The sequence below is a fragment of the Protopterus annectens genome, chromosome 9.part0 (assembly GCF_019279795.1).
Source record: "Protopterus annectens isolate FY-2018-M chromosome 9.part0, PAN1.0, whole genome shotgun sequence".
NCBI lineage: Eukaryota > Metazoa > Chordata > Ceratodontiformes > Protopteridae > Protopterus > Protopterus annectens.
The window spans coordinates 411,649,183-411,673,757 of record NC_056743.1 but is presented as its reverse complement, the minus strand read 5'-3'; the positions used below and the strand labels follow the sequence as shown (position 1 = coordinate 411,673,757).

At 42.6% G+C, this 24,575-nt stretch overlaps 1 protein-coding gene across 2 annotated transcripts in view; it reads right to left on the bottom strand.

Moving 5' to 3' along the window:
- SLC39A14 (solute carrier family 39 member 14) overlaps positions 1 to 24,575 on the bottom strand; it is a 1,521,355-nt gene that overhangs the window by 241,634 nt on the left and 1,255,146 nt on the right. The window contains exon 5 of one of the 2 annotated variants that reach the window (XM_044082946.1): positions 16,601 to 16,770. The exons of the other annotated variant lie outside the window; for it this stretch is intronic. Within the exon in view, the coding sequence (XP_043938881.1) occupies positions 16,601 to 16,770 (170 nt within the window). The remainder of the gene's footprint in view (positions 1 to 16,600; positions 16,771 to 24,575) is intronic. 2 annotated transcript variants of the gene reach the window in all.

Below are 24,575 nucleotides of genomic sequence, written 5' to 3'. Positions count from 1 at the left end.
GCAGCTTTGCACATGGGATTAGTAAGATGCAAGATGCCATGAATCCCAGAGCCTGCAGGATTTTCCTTGCAGTCAGCCTGGTGCAATTTGCTAGTTCTCTGAAGTATTGAGTTAGTTGCCCCTGCTTCTCTGGCGTGAGGTAGGCCATCTGTGTGTTTGTGTCCAAGTTGGCACCCAGGAAAATTATCTTCCGAGAGAGTATTAGCCTTGATTTCTTTTTGTTGACTGTGTATCCCAGAGAGTTCAACAACATTATTACATAAGCCAGATGTTTTAGAAGAATGTGCTTGCTGTCTGCTTGGATCAGGCAGTCGTCCAAATAGGGGTATATTTGTATCCCTTGAAGTCTGCAGTAGGCAATTACTGATGCCAGGCATTTCGTGAATACTCTGGGCGCAGTAGATAAGCCAAAGGCAATGCAGAGAATTGATAATGGGTTGAACCTGCAAGAAATCTGAGGTATCTTCTGCAATTTTGTCTGATTGGGACATGCAGGTATGCCTCCTTGAGGTCCAATGTTACCAGCCAAGACTCCTTGCCCAGCATGGGAAGAAGCTGCTGTAGAGTGAGCATCATGAATTTTGGTACGAGTAGAAATGTGTTTAGGATGGATAGGTCCAAAATAGGTCTCCAATCTTTTCCCTTCCTTGGTACCAGGAATAGTCTGGAATAAAAACCTTGACCTTGTTAGATGCGTAGGTACCTCTTGAATAGCTTTCATGTCTATGAGATCTGTAATTTGCCTTTGTGCCTCTGCCCTTTGATTGTGTGGCAGGTTTGGCATGCCTCTCATTTTTGGAAGGGTGTGAAAATGGAATCTGTAGCCTCTGTTTATAATGTCCAGGATCCATTTGTCTTTTGTGACAATATGCCAATTTTTTGAAAATAATGCCAGTTTTCCTCCTAAGGGGGCTGCCATTTGAGTCTTGCTTGGCATGCAAAGGGGAAAGTCATTGGGCTTGCTTTCTGAATGATTGCGAGTTATCCTCACCACCTCTTTGTGTAGGAGCTTGCCATTGTCTGCCTCTAAATGATCCTTGGGATTGTCCTCTGCCCCTCGGGTGCCTGTATCTACCTCTTTGGGGGTCTGTCTGTGGCTGGAAAGGACCAATTTTTGGAAGGCCAATTTCTACTGAAACGTGGAGGTTGTACCTGTAGAAAATCTTTCACAGTTTGCATTGATTTAGCCTTTTCCTCCATTTTCCTTAATACCTCCTCAGCATTAGCACCAAATAATACATCCTTTTGTAGAGGGGCATCTAGTAATTTAGCTTTGACATGATCAGGCAAGGTTTGTTCCTTGAGCCAGGCATGTCTACGTATGACTGATCCTGTAACAGCAGCTCTACATGAGGCCTCTAGAGCATCAAAACCACATTGAAAGGTATGCTTACCCACTTGTTCTGCACTATGCATCAAATCCTGCAACTCCTTCAAGTCTGGTTGTTCAGGTTGTGACATTTTACTTTTCAATTGTGATAACAAAAACTGTTGGTATTTTAGCATATGGAACTGACAGTTTAAGGCCCTCATGGTTAAGGTAGCCGAGGTATATACCTTTTTTCCCCACCTTTCTAAGGATCTGGAATCTCTCTCGGAAGGTAATGGATTTTTAGCAGTGGAGGCCTTAATTCCCTTGGGGCCCTGTGAGATGGTTTCTGGGTCAGCAGCTTGACTTTTGTATAGAAATTGGTGTGAGTCAGGAACCCTGTAGTACCTGTCAGGCTTGACTGGGGCTGGAGGCAGAGAATCCGGGTTAAGGCAGGCCTCCGAGTAAACATCTAGGATGTCCAAGACAGGAGGTATAGCCAGAGGCCTATGCTGAGGTAGCAAGAGAAATTCCCTAAGCTTTTTCTTGGAATCTGAATAATCTTGGCCTTCCCAGTGCAAGTGTTCCCTTAAGGTATGCAAAGTTTCCCCAAATGAGTAATCCTCTGGGGGGGATACAGAAGGAATGGACTCCTCTACGTCAGAGTCTTCAAAAGGGGAGTAAGAATGTTCCTGATCATCAGAGTGCTCTGAAATAATGCAGCCCTGATCAGAGGAGGGGGATTCTTCCTCCACTCTGGGCCTTTTGTCCAGTGGGGGTTGTGAACCCCTGATAAGAGTAATTAAATCCTCAGCCATTTTAAGCATCTGTTTTTTAGGCATGGGGCCTGGAGATGGGCCCTGTGTAGCTTGTCTCTTAGAATGCATGGTTGATTTAGACTTAGTGAAAGCCTTGATGGAAAAATAAGAGGAAGGTCTGAAGACACCTTGAGTGGAGGTAGACCTGTCCACATTTTGAGGTTCAACGCCAAGAGTGGCTTCGGTATCTGTAGTCGGGGAGTGGGCCGAGGAGCCTGCGACCTCGGGCACAGGAGACACCGCCAATGAAGTGTCGTCGGTAGTCAGGGGCTGCGTAGGCGCCTCGCTGAGAACTGGACCACATGTAGTCGGCTTTGGCGTGGTGTCGGTAGGGGCCACGGACCTCATGTGTCGGTCCTTATCTTTGCGTTTTTTAGACAAAACTGGAGTCGGAGTATCAGACGACATAATATAGTTAAATGTTTTTCCAAAATAATGCTGGGCGAACTCCGCCCGACGCTTAATGGTGCGTTTGTTGAATGTAGCACAAAAACGACAGACCGAGACGTCGTGGTCTGGGCCTAAACAAGGTATACAGAGGGAATGGAAATTCTTATGCGGTATTTGCTTCCCACATGAAATACAATTATTAACTTTGTCTGACATCGGTCTGAGGCAAGAAAAGTTTCCCCAACGGGGTACTTAGCTTTCAAGAAGACTTCGGTTTCAAAATTTTCGTAATTTCAGGAGCTGGCCGACCGGCACTTGCGAACTGCTTCTGCTTCAGGCACCGCGTGGCAAGAAAGACTGAAGAAAATGGCATTGGCTGGTTCCTTTATACCCCTGTCGCACTGACATTAGGGAAGAAGCGACGACAACCGACGCCGGACCTAGACTTTGGAATTCGGCCGACCGAGGACCCGCCTGACGGCAGGAGAACCCATCTGTTATGACTGCAGCTGTATGCACAATGAACATCAGCAAACGGTTAAATGTATGTTTTTTTTCTCTCTACTGCAGCAATCATGCACAAAGACTTTGACTCCTTATTATCATTAAGTGGGAAGGTAGCTTGGCCTCCTCTATGTATCCAGATCACAGAGAAGCTAGCTCTAGAATGTTTGGTCAGGGTGTCACACTACTTCACTTGGGGCCTGTACAGGGCATTTATCATCTTTGTAGCAGACAGGCAGAATCATTTGGGAATAAAGAACTGACTGTCCTCATTAGTTTTGAGATGAGGCCTCTTGAGCCACCAGTTCATTTCCCCAGTTTACAGGTGGCAAGGGAGAAGTCCCCCGAGAGTAATTTGGGTGGTCCTACAATGATCAGGCATGCGTGCAATTGAGAACATGATGGGCAGTCATAAGTGACTGGGCAAAGGAACCCAGTGATATTGGAAGTACTTACCAAGACATCTGCAAATACAGTACACAATACGGCAAAGCTTAGTTATGGGATCAACCCACATTCCATAAGGATATGCTCCCACACCCGTGAGGACAGCTCTCACTAGAAAAAGTGTTAGTAAACATCTAATGTCAAGATATGCAACATGAGCAATGCAGGTGCTTCAGGGTCTGGTAGTCACTGACCATGGCTTCTGTGCTCCAAAGAACTTGAGAAAAGATGTGTGGAGAAAAGCCCTCAGTCCTGCTTGTGGATACACAGCCTGTGCCAAGGGGATTCAAGGGATTATTTTACAGGTACTGGACTAGTGCAAGTATGATCCATTTGCTCAAACATGGGGGATACAGTATCAGAGATCACAGAATACCCATTAAGATGGCAGCTAAGGGTGCACCTATCGTGATCCTCCCCATCTCCTGTTGAAAGGTGAAAGCTCAAACTCCAGGAAGAGGAAGGGGAGCTGGAAAAAGCAAGATCTACAAGGCCATCTCTGAGAAGAAACTCCGAGGAGAGTGTGACTGATGTCTACTCAGACTGCCTCACCTTCACACTGTGCAATGACTCCAGTGTGTGATACTGTGACTGTTGTTCCTGCTAATCTCTGCACTAAAGACCCTCAAACTTTGCGGTCTTCACAGAACTGAGGTAGACCTAAAGCTTTTTCCTTCTCTTAATGTGACAAGAACTGTCAGCATGTAGTACGGTGCATTACACAGGGATTCTCACCCAAGGAACACATGCAGTGCTGCTGTAGATCCTGGCTCAAAGTGGCACCTGCAGAACAACTGGGAAGGTTTCAGCTCCTTAAACATTGGATTCAATAATTTTTTCTAGATGCACATGAGTATCAAAGTTGCAAATATGGGAAAAGCAGAAAAGAACAGGGTGTCACACCGAAGGAGACTTTCTTCTAGCTCAACTGATCACATCATAACATAAATCAGGAGGTATGTGCTCTTCTAAACAAGGGTAAGAGAGAAAAATACTGGCTAGCTGAGGATAACAGCAGAGGAAAGTAAGAGCTTTCTGGAATTTGATCAGGAAAGTGTGTGAACTGGTTTACCATACTGTACCCCATGTGCTGTAATGTATGGAGCCATCACAGTAACAAAAACAGTGGATTGGCAGGCAACTGTCCTGCGACATGCCTACAGCACTATAGGCTGCTTGACTGAGTCACTGCATTTGAGCACTTGGAAACCTAACTGCAATGTGATAACTGTTGCATTCAGTAATGCAATGTGATAACTGTTGCATTCAGTAATGCAACTGTTTAGAAAGTAGACTTAACTGGGAATTTAAAAACAAACTGCTGCACAAGGTTCTTAATTTAACTGACTTTAACACATTTTAATATGTAAAACTTCTGACCAATTTTACGTCAGACAGTAGCAGTGCAGGGTTGAACATCTCATTTACTGAACAGCTAGCTGGCTGTCTTAACAAGCTTGGGATTGTTCTGAAATAACTCAGCAGGAGGCAAATTAGCTGAAAGGGATACTTAAATTCATGTGAAAGATTAAATGGAATTCCAAGTAGACAAGGGCCATCAGTTTAGCAATTTTGCAGGCACAGCTGATGGCCATAAAGATCAGCATCTTCCAAGAACTTAACTATGTGCTGCCAAGCCAACCAGTTTAAAGGAATGGAGCAACACATTTATTTAGTCAATTATATTTTATATATATATATATATATATATATATATATATATATATATATATATTTTTTTTTTTTCTTTGTTTATTGGGGTAGAACACTGATTTCACTTGACCTTTTTGGACTCTGCCCTGGAATGGTATCTGGTTAAGTGACTTGTTTAGAGTCAAACAGAAAATTGAAGCTGAGGGAATCAAACCCATGACCACTGGCATAAGGGGAAACAGCTTGTTAACAGCTCCTTATTCCTCTGTGACAATTGCCAGAAATCATAAATTCAATTTCAGCTTTCAGGGAGGAGAATTATTCAAAGTTAGGCTAAGATGACAAATCCTTTTTAAATAACTAGTTACACGCACATGGCTCTAGACCACAATTCAGCCTCCATAAAGTTATGATGTGCACAGATGCATCCTGATCACAGAATAATTGAGATCCAGGTTGTGCAAGTGCTGGAGGAATGACACATTTACCAAGTTAACCAATTAAGACAGCATAAGATATCTGTGCAGACAGGGAGTCTCTTCCACTTGTCTTCACAGCAGCTTCTGTTTCATCCAAATCTCCCAGTGGAAGGGCTAGTGTAAGCACAAGATATGAATCAGCATCTAAGCCGGGGGAGGGGGGGCAACATCTGTTGCCCTAACTGAGGGAAGCTTCAGGGGCTTGACAGGCAATATTTCCCCTACAGGTAATTGAGGAAAACCCAACTGCCCCTTTCTGTTATGTAGAGAGGACCTTTGCTTGTGCAAGAATGCTGTGCACTGATGGCGAGGTTCTTCTTTTCCCAATTCTGTGTGGCTATGGAATTAGTATATATACTGTAAATACTGAGAATGTGGGGGGCTATCCCTTCACACACTGGGTGCTATTTTGATATCTGTGAGTGGTGTTACATACAAGTGTACTCTCAATCAGTTGTTGTCAGCAATGTTTTATAAATGATCACGCAGTGATTTACAAGGGAAGCTCAACAGACAGCTGTCTGTACTGTAAGGTTCTGAGAGTCTAAAACCATAACCTTCTTGACTACTATATGTCAAAAAGGATGACTTACAGAATTTATTCTCTGAATTTTGCAATATACAAAATCAGCAGGAATGGTGAAAAGTTGTATAGGAATTTTCATTGCCACAGGAATGAATTGTGCAGAACAAGAGGACACTATCCCAAACATTTATTTAAGTTAATCTTCAAAGTGCCTCACCACCACCTCTGCGACACAGAGAAATAAAGCACCAACTGCAACCTAGACAATTGAAATTCAGTTAGATAGCTGCTGCAGGAGGCAGGGTGGTGCGAGTTGACAGAAAGGCACAGCTTTTTGCTAGTATGCCCACCCAGGAGAAGGAATATGATGGCTCTTCAGCTGTTGGCCATGCCTCTCCAACAGCTAGGGGAGGCCAGGACCTGTTACTTAGACCACAGCTGTAGGAGGGCCATGGATGTGACTACCTAAGCTGGATTAGGTAGCTCTCATACTGCTTGTGTGGGGAGAACATGTGGTCCTGCTTAGGAAGCACTTCTAATCCTCTAAGTGATGTAGGTGGCAATGTCACCATAAAGCGGATGAGGATTGCCTGACTGATAGCCGATGGCTGTGTCCTGGACTTGCTTTCAACAAATAGGAGAAGAAATAGGCAAGGAGTTCCCCTTACAGTGGGGAATAAATGTCTGGATATGGAAATGGCATAATGGATGGCAAGCATGGATATCGAAAAAAGTACAAAGAAATGATCTTTAGGGTGCTCCACCCTTGGAAGACTAAAATGGATTCCTTTATCCACAGCTCCAGAAAAGAATGGCAGCTATGACCCAGACGATTCAACAGCACATTTACTTCCCTGGTATGGTTTTAAGACTGATGGCCCAGTTTATGGCTCATCACTCCCAGACCTAAACTGCTTCTCAATACAGTTCTAAAAGACAGCATCACAGCCCATTTACTCATGGACATACCAAGGACTGGATGACTATGGCAGGAGGGGTTCCAGGATCAACATTTCTTCCTAAGCTTTTAGGACAAGGAACACTGTCTTTAGCACATTATGGCTTACTCGATGCAGTCTTTGAGATTTTTCTATTTTTAATTACCAAAAAGGGAGCACATGTGAGCTCCTAAACTTCCTAACGAAGTAAATATCATCAGGAAATTCTCTGGGTTTGGTTACAGGAAAGAAAAGATCATAATGACATTGACTGAAATCATCAACCACACTAGAGACAAGTGACATTGTTCTGACAAAAAAAAAGTCTGTCAAGACATGATGGCTTTGAGGTAATGCACACATCACTATCTAAAACAATACTGTGAAGCTTGGGTGACATAAGAAAGGTATGAAGCTCATGGCCACCATGAAATCTAAGAAGTAAAGGAAGGTCTTCTCTTGGACTCTTCACTGTGCCCTCCCCCATCCCTCCAAAATTACTACTTGTTGGACCCTCTCTGCTCGCATAAATGACTGGCACTTAAGACAGTCTAGCTCTGCCCCAGTGAATAGAACCCTCTGAGAAGGATCAGAGAGAACCTATTCCAGTTTACATAGAACCCAGAACTTCAGCCAAGGGAGGACCCATGAAAGCATAGTTATCAATGACAAGGTCACAAAGAGTTACTTGTTCAAGTAAAGGAACAGAGTTCCTTGTCCTGCAATGTCTCAACCTCAAAGGTCAGCACCTAGTATACTCTCATGATGCAGACGACAAACCAACATCAATACTTCAAACTGACAGCTAGTCCCATACAGTGTAACCTGAAGGAACTTCCTCTGAAGACACAGACAGCGTAACCTGAAGGAACTTCCTCTGAAGACACAGACAGCGATGTGCTACAAGATGTCCTTCCCATTCACTACCACCATTCAGATGCCTTGCAGTACCAGAGGCATGACTCAACCAGCATCTGCAATTTGATGTACCAGATGTGCTTGGTGAAGTGAATGAGGTCCAAGATGAGTGCAAGTCTCACACTCCCTTCAAGAAAAAGCAAAAGAATCATTCATATCACTTAAGTCTGGATGACCTCTAAATCCCCTTTGTGAAGTACAGTGTGGGACAGTTACAGGACATAACTACAAGAATGGCATGGATTTCAAACCAGTGTAGATGTTTCCAGAAGATGGTTCACAAAGGAAGACTTGAAATGACATAGGAAGTGACAATTAAGGGAAAAAAGTCTCAAACTGGCACGCAGAGGAGAAAATGTGTTGTCTATGCTGTTCGAAGCCCAGGACCCCTTATTTGCTGATAAAATGGAATGTGGTGTTGTCATCTCTGGGACTCACGCTTGAATGAAACGGCTTAACAGGAATCTGCTCTAGAATGTTTGGTCTGGATGCCACCCCAGTCTGTAAGGTGTTTATATAAAGCATGCACCCACATAAGAGTAGAAAGAGCTACATCTGGATACTTGCAAGCTGTAGATATGGCATCTTTAAAGAAAGAATCCATGTGGGGAGAATGATGCAAGCTTCTCATCCTTCTCTAGATACGGACTTATCCTTTCTGAGGAGGACAGAGAAGAGCAATCAGACAATATATAGTGAACTTTATAAGCTAGACAGCCTCCTCAAAGAAAAAGTCATCTTGAAGGGGAGCCATAGGGAGAGAAGGTCTCATAGTCCTTGTTTGTCTCAAATACAAGGGCTTCCTGACCCTTATAATTCCCTTCCATTGAAAATGAACAGCTGAAAGATAGCACACTACCTACCCGTTTCTAGTGGTAGGCTGCCATCTTCTCTCAAAGTGTGAGGTGATGTGTAAAAAGAAGTTAGCAATGGGGTCCTAGAACCCAGATGTAAAAGTATTCTCAGCAAGGTGTGCTCCTATGGCCTGAATGACAAATGTCACCAGATATCGAACAGTACTACACATTCAGTATCTAGGTAATTTCTGTGGGCCCATCTGGACTGGAAGGAAGTGTGTTAGTTTCCTTGACACTACTGCGTGAGACTGACTCAGGGAAAAGACAGTAGACTTGTGGATTCTAAGCCTGACCACTCAGCTCTCACTGGGGAAACTCAAGAGAATGATGTCTCATGAACTGGTCAAGCGCGGTCAGGCACTAGATGATCTAGTAGAGGAAGAGCAGCAATGGTAATACAAAACGAATCTTCAAGGTGATTACTGGAGTGTCCGTTTCACATACCTTTCATCATCAGCTGATACAAAATGTCAGGGATATTCTTACCTAGTAGAGTACTTGTGACACTTGAGAACCATGAGGTTAATTTGTGGGAAGACTTAATGGGAGGAGGCTGTGAAAAACATCTGGCCCTCACATCCTATAATTCTAATTGGCATGGCACTGACTTAAGGCTACATGAGAGATCTTCCTGCTTGGCCTGCTGTTGGCTATCTGCCACAGCCATTATCTTCTTCACCCTCGGGGATGGCCAGGCTGAAGTACTGAGGTGCAGCATTTCCAGACAGTAAAGGCAGTGTCACTGTTGGTACAGAATTCTAAGCTATTAATTGGAGGAAAGCATTATGCATTTCTGCATCTTGGGCACGAAACAAGGGAACTTTCCAATGGTGTACATTAGGCTCAGGATACAAAGTGTAGGAATAGTGATGGGGTAACCTGGGTAAGACAAGCAGCAAGAACACTGGGCTAGTCTGCCCTGCATGGGATGTGCTGTAGTCTGCCCTGCATGGGACAAGCTGATATTTTTCTACCACCCACAGTTATGGAAGACAACTGTGACCACCACACTCTGGATACTACCCAAACACTATGTATAAATGATGAATTATTTCTTCAGGAATTAAAGGAGTACATAAGAGCAGGCGCTCACCTTAACTACAGACATTTGAGAATTACTTCATCACTTGTCACCATCCTCTCCATTCTCCTAAGAAACAGTTATTGTACACAATTACAATGTTCTAGTTTGATATCCACTAATATTTTCCAAAGTTCAAAAAGGTCACCACCTTAATTTACATTATTCCCACGGGTAGCAACATTCACCTTGTCAGGCAAGGGACAAATTCTCCAGTAAGATGAATAAAAGCCTTGAGATTACATCTAATACAGATGAGTGCAAAACCAATGCAGGTTGCACTGGGATTAGCACCAGCATTGGCTACAGCTGCACCGCTGGTATTTCTAGAAAATGTATACAGACAGAACTCTGAAGATAAACCTGCCCCTATATTATAATAATGTAGTGCTTCCCTGGAGAATGCTGACTATTACAGCAAGTACCTTACTCAGCAGTACCTTCAAGGAATTGTGCACACACACACTTTAAAGAAAAAAACTGGGGAAATAATATGGAGAATACAGACTTACTACAGTGTCACAGCAGTGGCTGTGGGTCAAAATGTATATACAAAGGGAAAGGAATACAGCATGTGTGATAACACAAAGGAGTAAGTGCTTGACTTAAAATACAGACTTTGTGATAAGACCTGCAAATGACAAGTCAAAGACCTGCAAATGACAAGTCAGCAACAGTGGTGGTGGCATATAAATTCAAACCAAGATTAAAAAAAAATCAGAATGGAAACATGAGGGTCAGCTGTACACAAGTTGCAAGTTCGGCAGTTTTGAGCAGGCATCTTTCTTCCACTGCCTCCTCCCCATTTTTTTTTTGGGGGGGGGTTGCTGAAAAGAGTGCAACAAGAAACACATTGCAGTACTGAGCTCTATGAAGACTATCTATTCTGTTCAATACAGGTGGGCACTACAAGGAAAAAAATGCTGGGATTTTTACCACAAGGACAAAAGTTAAAAGAACCAAAGTCCACTCTTCCAGTATGCTGCAGCTGTAGATGACACAAAGAACAATGTGATGAATATGGTGGTTCAAAATTTAACTAACTACACAAATTAGGTCAGAAAATTAAGATTATAAAAACAGACTGAATGATGGCCCTGATTACATGCCAGCTAATGGAAAAAAGAGGGACATAGTCTGAGTTTTTAAATCCCAAAAACAAATGAAGGTCAGAACAACGCAGAGAGAAGCGGGAACAAGACTTACAACTGCAAGGGACAAGAACAAAACTGGGATGTGGAGACATTTTTTTTAACACAGAGGGTGGCACACCACGAAATAAACACCCTTTTTGGTTGGTGAAACTCTATTCTAGTCAGGCAGTCAAGAATGCTTACAACAGGCAAATAGTAATGCTGGGCAGTGTAACTGCTTAATTAGAATTCCTAAGATAGCTGGGAATGATCCCCTTTTAATGAACATGTAGTAGGGCCTTATGTGAACATTTCTTTACCACATAAGTATGTAATACACTACCCTTGTGCTTAGATTCATTGGTTAATCCTGGGCTGTTGATCCAGATGACCACTGGTAAGCCCAGTCATAATATCCCAAATCAAAGGTATCCTTCACATTCTGCACTGAGTACATGATGAGAATTACCATGCACTAATGTAACAAATTACTTGCGGATCACCAGACCACCAACATTGTTTACCTAATCTATTCATTTTTCTTAGGGTTGGCTCTGTCTACATGACTATGTGAATGGTACTCAAGACAATTTCAAGATTTCACACATTCAATTAGCCCTCTCTAGAAGGGTAATTGCAGAACTGCACTTCACAATTCAGCCTAAACCATAATAGGATTATCACAATACCATCCCAAATAAATGGATACGGTTAGTATCTTACGCATTTCCCTGTACAGAAGGTTCCATACTAAGCAGCTCTTCACCACAAAGCATCATCATCATCATTAAAAATCTCAAAACAAATTTAACAATTAGATACTTTCTCCCAAGGACCAAATTATGTTCAATGGCCAATGGCAGCTCTGGAGTCAAAAATAAAGCATAATACCAAAACGCAAACCACAAAGAGACTCCTACATTTCCCAAAATGTGACACAAAGTGCACACTCCCTTCTAAGTAAATGTCTTTCCTCCCTCAACAAAGAAAGAGCACAGAAGCATCATTAACTTTCTTTAGTGTAAAATGTAATTTATCCAAAACTGGGATTTCAGTTCCTTAAGTACAGCTCTGTTATAATTATTTCCTGTACATTCACACCATAGCAGTCTGGCAAGAGGGCCAATGGTCACTTCTGAACCAAGCTCTTCCAGTAACACTTTGGTTATCTCACTTCAGCTGTATACTTTTTATGCAGCACTCCATGAAACATCCAGACTTGTAGTACTCATACCACTTGTCACAGGTCAGGTATCATGTGGGCATCCTCTGAATAGAAGCAGCAGAATTTTCTGATACAAATAAACTATAATTTGGATCATATGCATACAGCTCAAATTTTGCATAGTTCAACAGTTATCCATGATTTTACTGACAGTGAATGAACATACATGCACACTTCTCCCAGGTAGCATCCCTGCATGTCTTTTCCAAAAGAAGACCTAGGGAGTAAGAGTTGAGCACCATGTTACCAACCAGTCTGTAACACAATGATGTATAATAATTTTTAATTTGCCTTTTACCTGTTAGGGTAACTCTACCACAGGTAACACAAACAGCTCCATGTGAAAACAAAAAAAAAAATTTTTCATAAGGAAAGGCATAAAGGACTCTTTATTTTTTTAAGTCACTAGGGTTGACCTTAGAAGAAATATCCACATAACCTCTGGAAGGAATTGCAAGTGACATACGTTTTCAATAAAAACAGAAAGAGAGGCTCTGAAGACAGTACTTATAGTGTTCCCATGGTTTCCACTGGCAAGCCTGATTCAAATGCGTCAGTCGTCCACAACCAGACAACCTAGAATGGTGTGCCCAAACCACAGCCGCATAACAAGCAGACACCATGTGAACGACTGATGGTGTGCCCAAACCACAGCCGCATAACAAGCAGACACCATGTGAACGACTGATGGTGTGCCCAAACCACAGCCGCATAACAAGCAGACACCATGTGAACGACTGATGGTGTGCCCAAACCACAGCCGCATAACAAGCAGACACCATGTGAACGACTGATGGTGTGCCCAAACCACAGCCGCATAACAAGCAGACACCATGTGAACGACTGATGGTGTGCCCAAACCACAGCCACATAACAAGCAGACACCATGTGAACGACTGATGGTGTGCCCAAACCACAGCCGCATAACAAGCAGACACCATGTGAACGACTGATGGTGTGCCCAAACCACAGCCGCATAACAAGCAGACACCATGTGAGCGACTGATGGTGTGCCCAAACCACAGCCGCATAACAAGCAGACACCATGTGAGCGACTGATGGTGTGCCCAAACCACAACCGCATAACAAGCAGACACCATGTGAGCGACTGATGGTGTGCCCAAACCACAACCGCATAACAAGCAGACACCATGTGAGCGACTGATGGTGTGCCCAAACCACAACCGCATAACAAGCAGACACCATGTGAGCGACTGATGGTGTGCCCAAACCACAACCGCATAACAAGCAGACACCATGTGAGCGACTGATGGTGTGCCCAAACCACAACCGCATAACAAGCAGACACCATGTGAGCGACTGATGGTGTGCCCAAACCACAACCGCATAACAAGCAGACACCATGTGAGCGACTGATGGTGTGCCCAAACCACAACCGCATAACAAGCAGACACCATGTGAGCGACTGATGGTGTGCCCAAACCACAACCGCATAACAAGCAGACACCATGTGAGCGACTGATGGTGTGCCCAAACCACAACCGCATAACAAGCAGACACCATGTGAGCGACTGATGGTGTGCCCAAACCACAGCCGCATAACAAGCAGACACCATGTGAGCGACTGATGGTGTGCCCAAACCACAACCGCATAACAAGCAGACACCATGTGAGCGACTGATGGTGTGCCCAAACCACAACCGCGCATAACAAGCAGACACCATGTGAGCGACTGATGGTGTGCCCAAACCACAACCGCATAACAAGCAGACACCATGTGAGCGACTGATGGTGTGCCCAAACCACAACCGCGCATAACAAGCAGACACCATGTGAGCGACTGATGGTGTGCCCAAACCACAACCGCATAACAAGCAGACACCATGTGAGCGGCTGATGGTGTGCCCAAACCACAGCCGCATAACAAGCAGACACCATGTGAACGACTGATGGTGTGCCCAAACCACAGCCGCATAACAAGCAGACACCATGTGAACGACTGATGGTGTGCCCAAACCACAGCCGCATAACAAGCAGACACCATGTGAACGACTGATGGTGTGCCCAAACCACAGCCGCATAACAAGCAGACACTATGTGAACGACTGATGGTGTGCCCAAACCACAGCCGCATAACAAGCAGACACCATGTGAACGACTGATGGTGTGCCCAAACCACAGCCGCATAACAAGCAGACACCATGTGAACGACTGTTGCACAACAGGGGAAAGGGATCTCTCAAAGTGCCCTATCACCTTCACATAGGCAGTGTCTTGCATACCACCCATACAAACAAGCAGACATGGTGCAGTTGTTCAGTATTAGCTGGGACAGTTCCTGCCACCTCTCCACTTTGTTCTCCTTTCTAATCCAGGTTTTTGGGCATGTTGATTCAACTCCCTCCACTTGCCTGCTATTTGCTCTTGGTGATGAAACAAGCTGTCTTGATCAGTATCAGGGGTAAGTGCCACACTGAATTTCACAGTCTCCCTAACCCACTCACTTTAGCTGTCTTCTGTTGTAACAAGCACTCCTGAACCCACATGCCCACCAAGCAAATCTGTACAAATTTCCTGATTCTGTACAAACTTCCTAATCCAGGTTGCCAAAATCAAAATGCACAGTTCTACCAGTGAGCCAGCAAGTCACACTGAAAGTTTCCATTTTAAAACCACACTTGTATTGCATCAAAGGGAAGTGTGATCCAGATGTGAAGCCTTGAACGCAATCATCGCTTGATGGTGGGACACAGCATGGTGCAGGACACAGCACGGCTCTGTGGTACATCTTGTACAGGTCATTGTTTGATGGTAGGACACAACATTGCTCTATTGTACATCTTGTATGGCTCTATGGCATATATGGCAAAGGATTTTTGGACGGTCACAACTGAAGAAACTTTGCTAAATAAAGCTCTTGATACCTTGAGGCATGCCCAGTTAAGCAACGATCTTGTTACGTGGACAGGTTTGGCATGAAAGCAGCACATGGTTCAAGCTGATCTCAGACAACCAGACAGAAAGTGATGCCAAGTATAGAACCATACCTATAAATGGCAAAGGGGTTCATGGGATTACCAAAGAAATGTGAAGCTGTCCTCCTTGGGTGTGAGAGGCTGGGAAAGGGAAGTAGGAGGAGGAGTCAGAATAGTGCTTCACCTTTAGAGCTTTCTTACTCCGAATGTGATAACACACATGTACAGTGTGTATCTGCAGGACTGTATATGGTTAACCAAGGCTGATCCATCGAAATTCAGCCTAAACAGTACATACACTGCCTTTACATCAACAAACTGGACAAATGATAAAATAACTATCATGGATCTGTGTCTGCTACCCTAGACATACAAAATGTGTAATATCTTTTCTTCTTTCATTCTAACGCAAAAGACAGTGAATGATGAAGCCAGAAAATCTAAACGATAATGTTTATGTTACATACTTTTTCTCTGAACTGTAGATGACAATGGTCTCTTCCTTCTTTGCCGTTCTTAGAGGAGAAACTGTATGAACCTGTGGATAATATTCAAAACTACCTCCAGAGGAACTTCTCATAAAGGCTAACTGAAGGATATCCATTAGTTTCAATGCCTTCAGTGAGACTGCCAGCATACAGTGTACCAAATACCAGATGATAGGAATGCACTGCTAGGGAGTTACAGAAATAAACGTTACATGCCACCATATTGCATTTCTCATAACAAGCTATGTTACATAATCCGGTACATATTCATATAGTTATCAGTCTAGAAACAAAAAGCTTCATCTCTCCTGCTACAAAATGTGAATACAGTTTTTGACTTGCATTTTACAATTACATTACCATCAGTAACAGTGACAAACATCTGAGATTCTAGTGGCAACCAGGTTATATGATATCTGTAAAACATCCCTGATGGGATATCTCACAGATTCAAAATCTCAAGACAGAAACGCACCTGTTAAAAGGGGGGGGTCTGGTTTCTGTGTTCTTAAAGTATTCTAATCAGGTAATCGCTTTCTCTCCAGTTTGACTCCAGAGCTGTCCCACGTACTTACTAGAATATTAAACAAGAATACCCTTGAGTATCAGAGCCATTTCAGACCACATCTCTCCCCTTACAGGCAACCCCCCCCCCCCCGAAAATCTTGCTTTTGTCACAGTCAGATTTACACACAGCAGTAAAAGACTGCAGAAATTGATCTGGCAGGTTAGAGAACTGACTGACATGGCTTCTGGTACTATGATGGTTTAACATTACACCCCTGAAGACAGCAAAGAAAAAAAAAATCTGTAATGAATTATTTTCTTTTTTTTTAATTAAATTCCAAAGACCAACATCATGTTTGTTATATACATATAATTAAAATCTGTACTGCACCTCTGGGATGAGCTGAAAAACTGCATTACATAACAGTGTTCCAATGGACAGGGCGATGAAGAAGATTAACAAACGATAGAAAAAGGGTTTGTTGGTGCAGGGCACAACAAAGACTCCCAGTAAGGAGGCCAGGTTTATCACAGTGACACTGACAAACCCAAAACCCCAAGCTGAGGAATGAAAACATAGTCTTCTGGTTAAAGTAGCAAAGTAGGAGTGCAGCTTTGTTAAACAAAACTGAAATTCTGATACAGCTTTAGATTCCACCTGGACATTTTTAAGTAATGGCTTTAATAGGCTTAAAAGTTAATTCCTTACACTATGGAGCAGCTACAGTCACATCTAGTAAAAATGCAGTTTAAAAGGCATTGGTGCTGCAAATTGTTCAAATCAGTGTGCATATGTGCATATCATACATCTGGAAGCAATGTCCATACTATAAATCTTGGTAACGGTGTTTTGTGAAGAGCAAGCCATCACTGTAGAAGTGTCTTCTGTCAAAAGTCATGAAACATACCATATGCCAAACTCACGAACATAGGGGAAAGTATGCCTAACTATAATGTTGGTAACCAGGATTCAACACAGATACAAACTGCTAGACAACTGGCTAGGAAAGGGATGAATGAGTTGTTAGTGCTGGAATGTATGGTCGCTGTCTTGATGGATACACCAATTAAAAAAAGGGGAAAAAACATACATGTTCCCATGCCTCTGAAAGAGTGCCTCTTATAGGTTCATAGATTTGTACTAAGCTAACTGCCCTTGCGAGCCATTTTAAGCCTAGCCAATTATCCCTTGTAAGATTCAAACACTGCACCTTGTGTTTGTAAGGCAAACACCTTAACCATTAGGCCACCCTCCCAACCCCTTGAATATTCCTAATACACCTCAGCAATAAGAAAGCTCCATGGTATACAGTTCCTGGCCTTAACTCTACCGCAAGGTGACCTAAGTTCAACTAGGGGGCTAGTTGCTGGAGCAGCTTGCCAGGCAGGGATGGCCCTGAGTAGCCAACTGAGGATTTATCGGTGGGCAACTGGTAGAAGACCTTCATCTGGGAAAGGGCTGGGACTGCAGCCCTTGCAAACTAAGGACTCTGAGGAGCACAAGCCAACTTACTAATGTTCATGCACTCTACATGGAACTGTGGAAGTAATCTTATACTGCACCTCATTATCTGCCCATCGGAAGAGGCTTTTAGGACTTCATAAGGTGCAGGCCATGATCCCCAGCAACTGGCTCCCCTCTCATTGTACCTTAGGATGCTAATGGTCAGGAGGAAAACACAAGCCAAAAGGACATAGCGGGACTGATGCTTGCAGGGTCACTGTCAACCAAAAGTGACTTAAATACACTTCCACAACAACTAATGCAATGTTAAATATAATTCTGGATTTATGCACAGATGGTCTAATTCACCAACAAGTGTAACAAGTAAATATCAGTGGATCTGGATAAATCTTGCTGTAATCACAGTCACATTAACAGTTAATTTAAAATACATTTTTGTATAAAAAAAATCATTTACTGACTTTGTTACAAGCACAAAAAAAAACTTTACAATTCAGAGCACTTATAAAGAAAATCACTTTGCAAAAGTCTTGTAATGGGCATCATCATGCTTCCATTGTTTTATAGTATTCCTAAATGTAGGTAAACCTAGATATAGTGCCGGAAGCCCATTTATTCTTTCTTGCTGCTGGGGAACAGAAAGGCAGCAGAGTTACTATACAAAAATGCAAAAAAAACAGAAGATTCTTCACAAAATAAAAAGTTTTAACAAAGATTCAAGTCAATTATCTTGAACACAGTCCCATATAGTTGAGCTGCAGTCTATTTCAGGTGGCCTCTCCCTGTCAGCCCCTCTCTCTTCCGGACTCCTATCACAGGAATAATCTCTAGCTTTCTCCTGCTGTCCTCTTCAAAGTATTTTTTCACTTTTGCTGTCCCTCTTCCACAGCCACTGCTCTGCAGCTCAATTCTCTCTCCAACATGGACAAACTCTGTAGGGGGGGGGGGGGTTAGTTCTCCTTTCATACAACTTTAATCACTTCATTAAATAAACCTGATCTAGCTAATACAGGAAAAGTATCTCCCCTCTTAAAGAAACAAGCTAACCATGGTAAAGAAGAATTTCTTCTTAAAATAAATTCATGCAACAGCTCTATATACATGGCCAGCATTCACATTTACAAATGTTTGGATCACTTATGCTTCACCATTTGGTAAGAGCCATAACACTATGCTACAATTCAACGTTCCTCAACACAAAACCCTTAGGATTTTAATGCCTACTGGATGAGCTGTGTGTCTGGGACAAGTTATTCATATTGTGGTGGGCTGAGCCTGGCCTGTGCTGAACTCTGAATTTTAGTGGCCATAAAGATAAGACCACCTGCACAATGTTGTGCACCTATCTTGTTGATGATGTAGCCATAAAATGGGGCATGGTCTGTTATTAAAATGAATTCCCTCCCTAATAGGTAGTACTTTAGGAAGGGAGGCACCAACTTAACAGCTAGGCATTCTGTTTCAGCTGAAGATTACTTACCTTCTGCCTTGCTTAGTTTGGGAATTGGGAAACACCCTTGTGATCCTCCCAATAAAATCTTGTTGAAGTACTTACTGTCCTAAATATGGACCTTGAATGGGTTGTTAAAATCAGAAGATGCTAACACAGACACTGAACATAATGCTTCTTTTAACAGCTTGAAAGCAGTGTTGGAGTCCACTGTCCACTTTATACTGAGGCACATCTTCCCCTTGGTTAGGACTACACGGGACCATGCTAGTACGGTAAAGTGGGATACAAACTTTCCGTCACATGCTCACTTGTTTCATAATGTCAGGAATTAGCCAGTTTTTCACAATGCTTCTACTTCTTTTTGCAACTTAATCACCATTCTAACTACATATTCCAAGTTAACCTCCATCGTGCCTACTTTTGTTCTTAGAAGCATTAACAGTTAAACTGGCTTGGTTTAAAGCATTTAATACAGCTTACATCCTGGCTAGATGGAACCCCAAACTTCAGAATGGATTATATCAGCCAAAAAGGTAGCAGCACACTTGCTGTGGAGCTTTAGGACTTGGTGCCCCTGCAACTTTTCAGTGACTTATGGGCCATGTAACCCAAAAGGGAAGACAGTGCATTGGAATTATTTCACAGGTGTTGAAAGCTCTGTTATTTTTTTCTTTAACTTCAGTTGTTACAGGGGATTTGCTAAAGCCCTTGCTGAGGTCTAATGTAGTCAGGAACCTTGCCCTCCCCAAATTTCCTCCCAAGTTCATACACCCTAAGCACTGGGTAAGTGCTATCATATTCGGAGATGTTGATCAACTTCCTAAAATCATTATAGAACCTTATGGTTCTGGCTTTCCCACAAAGTGTCTGACTACATTACTTCCCTCTTAATCTTGAATATTTCTGCTTGTATTGCTTTTCGTTGTGACTCTGAATTCTGTACTGGTGCAACAAAAATTAACCTTTACTACTGGAGTGGTCTGAATATGGTGTTAAGTTAATTTCTTTTCTGCCAGGCAGCTCTGTAAAACTCTCCCTTGCTTCTTAAAAGGCATGCATTTCTTGTTTCTGTTACAGGCAGTGACTCCTCAACCGCTCCCCCCTCACTTTCCCCATTTTGAAATGGGGCTGCAGTGTCACATCAGAAGTGACTGTCACCTACAGGCAATAATTGTATAATATAATTCATTATGCAAATTTCAAGTTATATTGTAAAGCAGCTGTGAATAGTGTGCAGTCAGGAGTATTTTAAATGTGAGGTGGGGGGTCTTCTCAGTGACTGTTTTATATGCTAAAAGCATTAAAACAAGCAAGGACTTTTTCTTAGTTGCAAGATATATTAAAGACTGAAGTGAAGCAAGTTAAAGTTAATATATTGATTTAAAAGTGTATAGAGTGTATAATATGTAGAATTAAAATAATTTCTCCTGTTTCTAAAAGGGTTGATGTTTAGATTTACTGACAAGGGGTATTAAGCATAAAGACTTGAAAAATATGACGACATGATGAAAGTCATGGACAATGTTATGTTTCTTATAACTGCAAATTTATTAGCCATTGTTTCCATTAAGAAATGCTCTCAGGGGTGACAGCAAGGCTGCAGGCATAGACAGTGGCCATGGACACTTTGAAAAGTGTGGTCTGAGCGATATTTACAAAGATTGTTTCATGCCTTTTTTCAAAGTTACTAGCCTTTTTCTCAATACTGACTGTTTTTATCTGGAGAGGGGCAGTCTGCAGGTGTAGGCAATTCTTCTTGAGAGCTCTGGAACACTCTTTGTTGAGAGAAATGTAAGAGGTATAATGTAATTTAATATTTAAATGCCCAGTGGCAAATAGTTCAGTGAAAAATAAATGAAGGCTGAAATCAGTGGAAGTGAATAAGTTATACAAGTAGTTGCTTCCCAAGCAGCATTAATAAACAAATGCATGTAATATACAAGTGCACAACTTAGCTTATTTAACGGTAGCTAGTACAACTTTTTCATTGTCTAAAATTTTATTTTTATTAAAATCATGCAAACTATTTTTTTTACATCTGTAAGGGAACAGAGACAAAAACAGCAATCAGTGTAAGTGAGAACACATGTTGTAACTTGCCCTTTAGCATTGGTAACCTTAATTTCAGATTGGGCAATGTCTGTGGATGCAGCTGTTAATTTGGGACAATGCTCCTATCCGGAGGGGTAAACTTAATTTGCTGGAAATTTACATAGTTTTGTGCATTTTGTTTAAGTTAAAAGGGGGTGGGGGAGGGTTCTGAAAATGTATTTAGGTTTTCTGTACCAGTGTTTTATTGGAGTAAAGCACACAGGGAATGTGGACACAAACCACCCGCATGGTTAAGTACAATATGATAAAAATGGATTTCAGACTAAATTAGCAACAGCTCCTATTTCAGCTTTTCCGTCATAGCTTCAGCTGCTTTACATACTTGTTTCCAGGCAGAATAATTTCCACTGAATTGTGGAAGAACCAAGATTGGGTTCCCACATCATTAGAGAACCACATCATTAGAGAACCTTCCATCATCAAAATAGGTAACCATTCTAGGTGCAGAAAGGAAAAACTTGCATCAAGATTGGTCTGACAGTTCACCACTCCTACTCCAAATGGTAAGGTTCTGACAGCAGAAGAGGATCCTTGAGAAAGGCATCATGAATATTAGGGGTGCCATTAATCCCAGATGGTATGCAAATGTCTTTTTTAACTGTCTTCATCCAGACTGCTTGTGTCATGACCTCATGGACCCTTGTTGGGGGGAATAACAGTGAAGAGCATGTCTAGCTTTACCTGATGAAGGCAGTCCTCTATGCTGGCCTCAGAGGAATTCTTCCAAATTTCAAGGCATCCAACATGGTCTGCAACCCACTGAGTGACCAAAGCAGGCATGTCATCAGGTAGTCTCTTGACAATGTCACCAAACATCAGTCACTAGGGGAACATATGGAGGACAGTCTACTGCAAGGCCTCTAACTCCATGGCTAGCACCTTTGTAAAAACCCTATGTGGAGATGAACTTAAGACAGCAACATTTTGTACTGAAAGCAATACCTCACCAGTCCTAAGAGAAACCTGTTCTGCTAGTACCAGATATTGATATGCCAAAAAAATACCCAGCAATGCTATGTAGGAGAGCTATGCAGCGGCACCAGCAGCAGCAGTGTCTTGACCCCCCTGGAGAGACATCTTCTATGGGAAGGATAACCCATGGCTCCATGTCCAGAACGTGACTTGGCAGTTCTGCTTAATAAAAAAAATCACATAAACCAATAATGGAATTGAAGACACCTGTCCTCTTTAGAACAAAAAAAGGGATGAGAGTACAACTGGATTTGTTCTTAAGCAGAATGAGCCTCTAAGATCCTTTTGATAAGCAGAGTCTAGGCCGGTCCTGGGAGCTCTGCAGAGATGGCTTTGACTCAGAGCTGCGTCTTCTTCATATGTTCTTCAATACATCACTCCCAGCCATGCTGAGAACCTACCAATCTTCTGTAATGCTTCAGCAAGCCAAGGCTAACTTAAAGAAGTGCTCTCAAGGAGAAACCTAGACTGCAGTCAAAACTGTGACTACTGGACTGTCAATATCAGCCTCCTGGGATATTTGGCCAGCTTAGTCCAAGGAGGCAAAACTGATGTCCACCAGACCTCATTACCAACTGCAGGGGTCTAACTTGGGTCTGGCTTAGAAGAAGGTAATAGAGGGTCCCAGCTGGGCAGAGCTTTTCCCAGAGATAAGAGAAAGTTTCCTTCTTTGGAGATTAATGTAAATGTTTGAAGGTTTGACCAAAGATTATTTACCCCCAGAAGGGGACATCTAGGACTGTCTGCATACAGTTATCATTAAGGGAGAATAACTACACATATCGCCACCTTACAAAGGCATCCTCCTGAGCTTGCCACCTTAGCCACAGCAGCAAGCTCAGTCAAAACTACAGTGGGACTTGTTAATTCACAGGAAAATTGCTATAAAGATCATGATCAACTCTTCCTTAAACCCCACAGTCAGGAATGGTGAAAAGCTCTAAAGCCTGGTCATTAGAAAACAGTGGAATCTGGAGAGGTGATTCAGGGATTTAAGTAGTAATGTGGCAAAAGAGGAATATTCTTGCCCAATCTGTCGAAAGCCTTGGACTCCTTATCAAAGGAATAATGAACAGGTATGGTGGCGTTTACATCTAGGCTGGTGATTGCAGAGAAGTCAGCTTTAAACATACATGTTCGTAGAGAATATCCACTTTCTTCTCAAACAGAATGGTATCGGATGCTTCAAATTAGTAAACCAAATCAGTATCACTGAGCAAGAGCTCCAGAGATCAGTATCACTGAGCAAGAGCTCCAGAGGACGGATGACCCAGTGTTCCATGTCCTTCTTTCAAAGATATTCATGCATTTCAGAGGGAAGGTAAGAGGGTCAAAGGACAGCCCAGGCAGGACTTCACTAGTAGTCAGGACACAGATTTCACGTAAATGTACACTAGTGCTGTAGCTCTAACTGCACATATTCTAACCATTTATCCAGGCAGACCAGAAGTCTGCACAGTATCTCTGCTGAATCTGACTTGTTCAGCACATAATGGTGACATACCAATAGTACTAAGCTACTGAACATAAATGTGTGCTCATAGAGAGGACCTAAAAGCACCTGTAAGTTTTTAAATAATTTTGCAGTAAGTTACAAATTGCCTTCAATCCATTTTTTTTGAGTACCAGTTGTGCAGCAGGTTGCATGCTCTCCTTCTGAAGCCAGGAAGGTCAGAAATCTGTGACCTCTAGCCCTATACCATTGCATGAATTTATATTCAAACACTGACACTGCAGTGCAGCAAAGGAGAGGGGTGTAACACTCCAAAGGTGCCATCCTTCAGGCATGTCAGAACTGAGATGACTTTGCCAGAGATGGTGGCAGCAAAGGTGGACCCTGAGGATCTCCCAGCAAGTATAAAAAATGGATCGGAAACTTCTCCAACTTCCGTTATAAATTTTGCCCTCTCATTACAGATGACACCAGAAAACAGAGCACAGACCCAGTGGGACTAACACAGACACTAAAAGTAAATAAACAAATATTATTTAACTAAGGTGTGAATGAAAAAGCTGAAGAGAAAAACAGCCAAGCCAAACATGTCGATAAAGAATATCCCAGTTATATAATCAGTGAAGAGGACTCTAAAATGTCAGAATAGCACTTGATCTAACGATGAAAAAAATTTAAAAAAAGATACTGTGATGGTTTACCCAAGGAGGAGTCATGAGTGAGTACTAATCTCTAAACCCCTCTAAAACCTGCCTGGGGATTTCAGGAACAATACCATGGCTGCTGGCTGGTTGCAAATAACTTTTGGAATAGGCAGTGCTTATACCCTGGAACACACTCCCCAAGATGGTTGCTGTAAGGTACACCTCTTGCAGGTCACTCACTATTTGCACAGATGGGGGACAGATATG